This window comes from Sphaeroforma arctica (genome assembly GCF_001186125.1).
Source record: "Sphaeroforma arctica JP610 unplaced genomic scaffold supercont1.232, whole genome shotgun sequence".
NCBI lineage: Eukaryota > Ichthyosporea > Ichthyophonida > Sphaeroforma > Sphaeroforma arctica.
This window is the reverse complement of record NW_014040326.1, coordinates 97,760-108,203: the sequence shown is the minus strand read 5'-3', so window position 1 is coordinate 108,203 and position 10,444 is coordinate 97,760. Positions and strand designations below refer to the sequence as shown.

The 10,444-nt window shown below is 37.0% G+C and overlaps 2 protein-coding genes across 2 annotated transcripts; both read left to right on the top strand.

Annotated features, from left to right (window-relative positions):
* Nucleotides 1–380: 380 nt before the first annotated feature.
* On the top strand, nucleotides 381–2,711 carry SARC_04247 (hypothetical protein; the record flags this gene model as incomplete). The annotated part of the gene is made up of 2 exons (XM_014301943.1): nucleotides 381–578; nucleotides 1,692–2,711. Coding segments are annotated over 2 exons (280 nt in total), but the record flags the coding sequence as incomplete, so codon positions are not given.
* Nucleotides 2,712–3,927: 1,216 nt separating this feature from the next.
* SARC_04246 (hypothetical protein) lies at nucleotides 3,928–4,697 on the top strand. Its single transcript, XM_014301942.1, has one exon. It carries the CDS (start codon nucleotides 4,038–4,040, stop codon nucleotides 4,638–4,640), a length of 603 nt encoding a protein of 200 aa, XP_014157417.1. The 5' UTR covers nucleotides 3,928–4,037; the 3' UTR covers nucleotides 4,641–4,697.
* Nucleotides 4,698–10,444: the final 5,747 nt, after the last annotated feature.

Sequence of the window (10,444 nt, the reverse complement as noted above, 5' to 3'; positions counted from 1 at the left end):
TAATTATATATATATATGTATATATACATGTATATATATATATATATATAAGTGTATATACATATATATATATATATATATATATATTATATATGCATATATATTGTGTGTATGTATGTATGTATGAAAGTATGTCTGTATGTATGTAAGTAGGTATATATGTAAATACCTATGTATGTATGTATGTATGTATGTATTGAAGCATGTTTGCGTTCATGCATGCATGTATGAACGTATTTTAATATATGTATATATATATATATATATATTATGTGTGTTTGTGTAATGCACACTCATCCACTATGCCTCCATTATAACCCGCTAGTGTAGTATGTATATATTATCTTCTCTGACACTGCAATGCATGTATCTATTTGTCAGAATTCAAAATACGCGAAACAACAAACGGTCGAAATCGGGTGCAAACTAGAGGCATTCAACGTACAGAATAACAACGAAAACTACGGCCCAGTACCACGTGACTGGATGGATAAATTTACCAAACCCGATTCTTATAGTGGTTCCAATACACAATCCACAAAATCGAGGAAAGATCTGGAAAATGTCACTAATGATGGGTATGTGGGTGATGCTATGTACTGGTGATCCTGGGTATGTAATTGAGATGCGTTTTTGTGATAAAATTGGGCAATATACCAATTTCGATTAAACTATGCATGCAAATACACAATCCATAAAATGGAGGGAATATCTCTATGGTAACCATTGTTAAGTATGGGAGTGTACGCGAGTGATTATATATACTTGTGTTTTATCTGTAGACATATCTAGGTATTCGATCACGAGTTGATACAAACACAACTGTATATCATATATATATTATATATATATATATATATATATATATATATATATATATATATATAAACAGTAGTATTGAGAGGGTTGTCTATGACAGCCATGCACTAGTTCTCTGTGAAGTTCTGTTTATGCTAATGAATGTCTGTCTTGCATTGTAGTAATGTGTGGGAATCGGGCCCGTTCTTTCGTGTGGTTGGTTTGGGCACCCGTTTGGTGTGTTGATGCCAACCAACAAACAGCCCACGAACGAGTGTGCAATGGAGGGGATGTGAAAGACAGCGGGTGTCATAGTATGCTTTGATTACATGACACCTGAAAATTGTCAGTTGGTTGTATGCATGCGTATTTGAGGCTGTAGTACTTATCATAAAGTATGCTCATCCTGTTAGTACATGTGGCTTCGAGTGCGTCTATTGGATTGCAAACACCTTCTCGCACCGACGCAGCACAGAGAGCAATCGCGTGAACTCGAAAGTCAATTGCGCTGTTATAGTTGACTGTTAAAAAGTATGGGCGTACGTCCATAGCAACCCTTCCTATCAACGTATCATTGGGACACGTTTTATCTACGTACCATAGCAACCGTTCTTAGCGACGTATCATAGCAACCCTTCTTATCTACCTATCATAGCAACGCTACTTATCTACTTATCATCTGCATCTGCACGGAGTGTCTGTGTATGCGGATAAGCCCAATTCCCATATTTGATAAATAGCACGGCAGTATGGGTTGTCCTGTCCAGAGACCAGCAACGCATGAGCCAGACCACTTCACATGTCATAACTAACTTCACAGTTGTGCGAAACTGGGTTTTAGGGTTAGGGTTTTAAGGGTTTTCATACTAACTGCCAGATGGTATTCACTGTAGGACGAAACTGGGGATCGAAGCGGCGCATGGCCTTATGTCAGAGCTTCTGAAGTCGATGATCTTCAACTCCACGCAGTTGTGATCAAGACTGGTCCAGGTACTTTCAGCCGGATATTAACACGGGCTCTCGAGTAAGTAAGCTATCCTGTACTTTACACAAGGCCAACGATATCCCAGACGCTATATATCGACATCTCTATGCACCTACATATCTTCGGCACAATTCCCGTGTATGGGGCGCGCGGGGGAGTGGGGTGGTTGCTTTGGAGGTTCAACACAAAGGAATACAAAATTCAGACACTTGCCCAAAGTCTTCGTTGTGTGCGGCTGGCTCGTGCAGAGTATCAATAGGATTGGGAATAGAAGATAAGAGTATGTAGATATCAGCGTTCACAAGTATGTGTACGATATGCGGACTCGAGTAAGCTGGGTTGCCGGATACAGCTGCTCAACGCACCCCGGCCATCGCTAGCGAGTTCATACTTCGTCTACTCTTGAGTATATGTAGATAAACAATCAGTATATGTCGATTGCGGGATAAACGTTCGAACGCCCCTCCGGCCCCACAGCCCGCCTTGGAACTTAGACACGTGCTTACAACGCCCAACATGGGAGCTACTGGGCGCAGAGCACACACGCAGCACCTTACCGCTCTACTTATATACTGTCCAGGTTTGTAGAAAGCGGTCGTCGAATGTGCATGTGAGGGTCAACAGCCGGAAACGTTGGGTGGATTGTAGATAGCCTTTGTAGGGCTTCCGCGATGTATGTGCACAGCAAATGATAGGTACACACAGAGTACACTCAGTACAGTCAGTGTTTCCACCCACAAGTGACCGTTACACCAAGACCATGTATGACGACATTGACGAGTGATAGCTAAACCACAAATATATAGATTCTATTTTTCAAGAGATATAATATAAATCTGTATACACGCTTATGACTCTAAAGTCTGAGGGCTGATGAGTGATATTTAACTTATCACTCAATAGGTATCTACATTGTATTCTAGAAGCAAAAACGAAAACAGTATGTATGTAAATATTGTAGCACAAATGCTTTGCAGGACTGCCGGATCTGCACTCTGCAGTCCAGCAGTCAAGCTGCTGGCGGTGTTATTTTATTTAAAAAAAACATACATCTTTAAAAAATATATATATTGTTTTTTTATACATATATTTATTTATAAAGAATCGCTAAGCACTGTATTCTGTCAGTATTTTTTATTTTTTTAAAAACAAATGTTTATAATTACATTTTCAAACTAGATTTTGTTTTACATATTTTTAATAAAATAAACAATCGAAAATCTATATTTATAATTTTTCTAAAAACAGTAAAAACTTTCCAATTTGCTTTTTTTTATTTCAAAAGAGAGCAAAACTATACTGAATCCGTAAATCTCTGTAAATGTATTGGTCAATATTAATACACATCTGAGAGATTGACAATGAACAATCATATCTAATTATTTTGACAAAACAAAAGAGCAGAATCTTGTTTTTACAAAACGAATGGATACAAGGTTAATGCCTTAATGGTTTCTATTTCGCCAATCGCCATACGACTCCACGACGGTATGACTGATCATATCTAAGTATACAAAAAAGAGCAGAATCTTGTTTATACTCGCAATATAAAAGATGTTTAAAAAAAAAAAGCTTCCATTTCAAATAGATACATTCGACGGTTTGATACGATTTATAATAATAATATAATAGCCGGTACCCGGTGGGCGGTGGGCCTCTTTAATTTTCAATTTTGGGATTGTTGGCATTTCAATTTGGCTACAAATCTGCCAATTTGGCATTGAGCCTCAGGCCCTTCACTCACATGATGGCTGCAGCAGTTTCACAATATGTGTACTCCGTACAGAATTTGTATGCACGACTGCACGATTGTAGATATCTAAATATTTGTTTTTCTGATTTTTATTAGTAAAAAGGGGGCAATTGTAAATAAAGTTAGTGTAAAAGAAATTTACAGATAAGCACCATTGTGACATAGTCGTCACTCGCCAGCAGTGAGCAGATACTCAATGTTTACTGATCAAATACGGAGTAAATAGCTTCTTGAAATACTCATCCTTACAGATCTATCGTATCCCAGTGATATATTTATACTTATTTAAAGAAATACAGTATCCCGAAGCCGAAGGTGAATTCTATGGCATCATATGCTCTATAAAATATTTACAGTGAACGATGTTTAAAAAAAATCATTCATGAAACATGTGATTTTTCCTGGAAAGTGTTCTCCAAATTCAATTTTCATTATGCATATATATTGCGCACATACACGATTATGAATCACTTTATAAATAAATAAAATATAGCATACATCATGATTGTTCCGAGTAGCATCATGCAGAGTATAGTAACAATTATGGCCGCTGTAGGGTGCATACAATCATTTTGTCATGCCCAACCAACTCGTCAACAACGGAATACGGCCGTACATTATTACTCATACCGCAACATATACCACCCTCAATGCATGACAAGAGGGACTGGGGAGGAATCAAATGTGGTCATGGTTGGTGAATGTGATGAAGAGAATACACTTTACCTTCGATATAATTCGGATACGAAAGAAGTTCTTACATCTACAGGAGAATGCCTGCTATCGCCGAAGGCGGATGATGTGGAAGGCTATAAAAACATACAACTTGGCGAGTGCAATGGAACAAAACTACAAACGTGGGAACTTCACAAGCCCGGGGATTCCGAGCACCACTTACGCAACAGAGACAATGGTTTGTGTGCTGACGTGAAGCATCAGCACTGGGACACTTATATAGTACTATGGAAGTGTAAAAAGTCCAACTCATACAAACATTCTAACCAGGGCTGGCAAGCATTTGGACAGCTTATGTCCAATGGTGCGGTAGACTATATGCCACAGGAGAGAGATGGATATGTTAGGACTGTTGAACGAGTCGCGTAATCATACTTATAAATCAAATAAACTTTTTAAGGCCTCCGAATGGCCACATAACACAAAACTTTCCTCTTTTGTTTTAAAACTGGCATTGTAGGAATACACTTTCCAAACATAATTGTGATCATCACCACGGGAAAATTTTGTTCACCGTAGAAAGTATTGAGTATAATTTACAACAATTTTCGACTTTCGGTTAGGATCTTGTTTCAAAAGCATAATTTAATCCATTTCTCTTCTTGCAGCTATTCAAATGTGGTCAGCGACCTATCTATAAAACCATCGCGTGGTTAGCACACATCGAAGAATAATGAGATTCTACTATGTTACGAACATTGAGCTTCAATTGGGAATAGTTCTGTGGCAAATAAATTCTATCAAATTGGTGACATTCTAACATCCTTCGGGTATGTCCTGTCAGCCAAATTTTATTTCTATTTTACTTCCAACGGGTTATAATCAAGTTTGAAAAATAAAGGCACATCAAATGTGCAGCAGTAGAGCACACTTAATTGTGGGGGAAATAATATAAAACTATGTCTGTCAGATACTGTAGTAATTCAATACTGATTTGCAGTACCATTGTGTGCTCGATTCAGTGTCAAATAGAAACGAAATATAGTGAGATGCAATTGAGAAATCCCGATTATTGGTACTTACATAAATATGTAAGATACTATACTACACGAATAATGGAAAAAACAAGTCTGTTGTATTTTTGTATGTAGTCATCTATGCTCGGACTATCTATACTACATTCCTACTCCGAGGTACATACTGTGTTGTGGACTTGTTGTGGACACTACTGTCTACCACGAATCTACGAGAGAATCGGCCAGTATCTACTACAACAATTATTGTACGCTTTATCCACATGGTATTACTCGTAACTCGACACCTTCCTAAATAGGCAGACTTCTCATCTATCTAGTGATCGTCTTGGCATCCTCATACTCCGAGGAGTCCCGTCACCCTGTCAAAACCAAATTAGCTGAATTAGAGTATGTACGACAGCATCTTTTTTTTTCAACCACATGTAGTCGAAGAGACTTGTGTGGGTTCGTCACTGTACCGAACTATACTCTAGTGTATATCTCAAACTAAAGGTATTTGCATTACATATATTGTTTTTGTAAAAAAACACATAGAGCATAAACGTTTGTCAACCGACGGACAATACTCCGTCGTCCACTCAGGCATATTATTTTATTTCTTCTCACTTTTCTTCTCACTCTCTCTCTCGCGAAAGAGGGTCATGATTGTCATTTGTCTTTTTGGGGATTTTTAAAAAAAACAACAAACAAACCGAATTAACAAAATCAACGTTTTAGGAGGCTATGCAAAACTCTTTATTGCGCCTCTCGTGTTCTATTTTCAGAATACTATGTTTGCTTTCACTTCGAACGTATTTAAAAAATAAATACTTAAACTTTCCACTGGTCCTCAAAACCGCGCGATGGTACATATACGTTTATATATTTTAAATGTTTAATTGAACGTAAAACCGATTGCAATTTGCAATTGCCAAACAGATAAAATATTTTATGATTTGTGAAGAGAATAACAAACGTTCTGAGATGATAAAATGTCGTCAGGATTCCTTGCCTGGACTCCTGGGGGCTGGAGGCGGTGGAGCTAAGCTCAATACATTTTGTCTTTACGCGATAAACCTTAAACGCAAACGCAAACGCAAAAAGGTTTGTTTGTAAGCGTTTTAAAATATATCGAGGGCAAATCGGCCTTGAAATTTTTCCAAATTTGCACCCGAGAAATTGACCCTTTTTATTGAAAAAGTGTTTTGAAACTATTCACAATTGACACAAAGTGAATAATAGGATAATTCGTGACAGTTAGGCCGCCTCATAAATGTACCTATTTGTAAACCTATAGGACAATATTTAGGATAAACTTTTGACGTAGACGCGCTTTTTGCGTTTTAACGGGCTTGGACTCTGGAGCTAACCTCATTACGTTTCCCGCTAAAACGCAAAAAAATAGAAATTTTAAGCGTTTACGTTCAAGGTTTATCCTAAACATAGTCCTATGGGTTTACAGTTAGGTACATTTTTTGAGGCGGCCGAACTGTCAGGAATTGTTCTATTTTTCACTTTGTGCCAGTTGTGAATATTTTCACATCAGATCAATATCTCAGGTGCAAATTTGGAAAACTTTTATGGTCGATTTGCCCCAGATATACTTTAAAACGCTATAAAAAACCTTTTGCGTATACGTTTAAAGTTTATACGTATTGAGCTTAGCTCTGGAGTCCTGTGAATACTCCTGAGTCCTGAGATTCGATATGTTTTTCTATGTTTTTGTTTCAAAAAACAAAACAAAACATTTTTTGTTTTGTTTTGTTTACATTGTAGACGAAGCAATGAAGCATAGCCGTCTAAAATAAAACAAGAAGGCTCTGATATGTATAGTATAATTGTATTTATAAAAACACAACCACTCCATTTTTTGTTTTCTTGTGTAGTAGAGTAAGAATCTCTTTCTATATTATGAACCTCTATTGAAGTATTTATAATACATACTCCAGCAAACTTATCCGTATCCCGGGCCACATGGTCAAAACAGATCTTGACACTTATGTAGTACACTTGTATATAAAGGGTCTGAAATCAAATAAATAAATCTAGTTATTCAGAGAACTTTATTTGGCTTTTACAGGAGTTTGAGTTTGAGTGGGACTAAGACTGAGACTCAAAGTTGAGTGTGAGTGTGAACGTGAACGTGAAAGTAAAAGTGAATGTGAGCTTGAGTGTGAATGTGAATGTGAATGTGAGCTTGAGTGTGAATGTGAATGTGAATGTGAGTGTGAGTGTGAGTGTGAGTGTGAGTGTGTGGGTGTGGGTGTGAATGCAAGTATATATATGTGTGTGGGTGTGGGTGTGAATGCTAGTATATATATATGTGTGTGTGCGAGGGAGAGAGAGAGAGATAATGTGAGTGAGTGAGTGTATATAAGTGTGTATACGTATGTGTATTGCAAGGCGATAGGGCTAAGGGCGTGTACTGGTTTTAGACATCGTTTACTACTTTAGGTCTGAATAAGAACAAATAAATTACTCCTTTGACTCTACCCTTTCAGTCCCGGCGGCTTCCCAGCCGTGATATATCAATATTACTGATTGTGTTATTAGTGGAGTTCAGTACTGTAATAAATATTAGGGCAGAGTGTAATATTTACCTATTTTAAAGAGATAGCACATTCACAATATGACACTATGTAGCTGTGAAAATTGAAGACTCGTTGTCTAATAATAAGGACGTTCCTTCACAAACGCTTCTCTGGCTTTTATTAATGTAGTATAACAGAAGATCCTTCGAATCATCCGTTCTCATCACATCCCATGCACCCCCCCCGACTTTTGATCTGTTCTCATCAGTCCCTACACATAGATGTTTAAAGAAGTGGCCTCACGATTCAGCATGAGTAGACGATTAGCCACCAAGTCTATAGATATCTGAAAAGACATATATACATATACATATATATATATATATATATATATACATATATATATATATATACATTTATATATATATATATCCTTTTTTATAAAAACGTTAAACCATGATATATATAATATATATATACATATGTATATATGTATTTATATATATCATAGTTTAACGTTTTCATAAAAATGGATATACTAGATGCAAGATATATCACCACCACGCACGGAAAGACACAAGTATTTGGATAGCCTTCGAGATAGTAATGTCTAATAATAAACGATTAAACAATATAAATAACCTCCCCTGCTGGTTAAACGTGCATTCCGTAACGCCAGTACGATGTTCAATACAGCTGACAACTGATCGCTCACATACATACCATCTCTCACCATGTCTCTGACCTACGTTCCAGCTGGCATGTGTATGGTTATGTATGTATGCAAAATTTGGATCCGAAAAAGTTATATCTACTTGATTTCAATTGAATGTATCTTGAGCAAGATTTATCTTGAGCAAGGCTTTGATAAGAATAGACAGATTATCACACATGTGCAAGTACTACCTACAGTTTCACGGGATGCAGATACATTTGTACCTCTGTCTGACTTCGTTTTGATGAATGTATTGGTGAATAAGAGTGAATGTTTGAGTAGCTTGCTCGTGTCTGTTTCATTTCATATCATCGAGAGAATCAATGGTCAGAAAAGGATACCTAGAGACATGCATTTTGGATATAACTATACGTATTTAAACTAAAAAACGGGTCAAAATATTTTAAACTAATTTTGTTTCGAAAATACATGTATCAGTGAATTCATAAATATACCCGCAGCCCCCAGAAATGCGCAGCCGTCGCAATAGGTATGATCAAGCGAATGTTTGTTCTCAGAGAAATTATTTGTCTCGGACTGATAAACTTCATTCGATAAAAATCAGTGAGCTGAAAGATATAGCTAAAACATCAGCAATGTTTCGAGGAACACATACATGTAAATTTATAGTATGTCATGACATATAAAGCCTTTTATGTCTCTCAGATTCTATTTCGAAAAGTGTTTTTTTTTAAACAAGTTAGAAAGTATTCCTGTAAATTCAGTAATATTCACCGAGAACACAATATGCACCTTTCGTGTCGAGAAAAATTTCAAGTAAAAATTTCAATAAAAAGTTGAAGTATTCACAAGTATTTAAATACTATGAACTATGTCAAAAATTATATATATATAAATATATAAAAGAGATAATTATTGTCTGTATCTCAGTTTATTCCGACGAGTGGATCAGTGAGTTTATAAATATACCGGCAGCCACAGAAATGTTCAGCGAGTCCACTTTGCCTCGGTCCAGCAGTGCCTGTTCGGTACCTCCCCCTAGAGTTGGGGGCGGGTCTACAGTTTCGCATTTGACACTTCGCCTGTGCATGCGAAAGGGGTTAAAACATATAATATTAAACATGATATAGTCACTGAACCTGTCAAGCCAACGTGACGTATGTAATTGCCTGTCACGCCGGGTTATAAAGCTGATGTGCGTTCGCTTAGGCAAGGTTGTACATACTTCTACGGCCCCGCAGTTGACATGGTTTAATTAATATTCGATTATGTTTTGGTAGGTATTTCACATACACGTACATGTGTACAACCGCCACCAATGTTGTGTTTTTCAAGCGCAATTACACGGGCATAGGTGAATGATTGGTGATGGACCCATGCTTTTTTTAGGGTTTAGGGTTTACTTGTATTTAACAGCTATTGAATTGTGCATCTTAATACGTTTCTGCCGTTGGTACTTCCGCCTGAACATGGTCTCAATTAATGGTCAAACGATGTATATACTGTGGTACTAAAGGTTGTGTGCTAGATTTGTATGCACTAAAGACTCACTCGATCATACTAGACTTGGGTATCAATGTTCTTTGGGTGATAGTGTACATACACATGTGGCGATTTATACATACACATGCACATATACGTAGACGCTCACTAGAAACACACAAACCCGTTCATAGCATTCGTCTCTCACAGGCACATATCCCCATACGAAAAAATTTATTGGCACTACTATATGTACGGAGGTGTACATATATATATCCACATGAATGTGAATAGGCGAAAAATAAATCTAAATTGCATGTATATCGAACAAATCCATTCGTCACACATCCACTTGCATACTATTTCATGGAGCAGTCCTCATCGGCCGGACGCGCAGACAAAGAATATTGTGCCCAGCTCGCGCACTTTGCCACGTATAACGAGTAGGTAACACGCAAAATCATACACACACACACACACACACACACACATATATATATATATATATATATATATATATATATATAT

Bases quoted from the DNA above. Each gene is read 5' to 3' on its own strand.
- SARC_04246 (XM_014301942.1), top strand. From the start codon at position 4,038: ATGATTGTTCCGAGTAGCATCATGCAGAGTATAGTAACAATTATGGCC.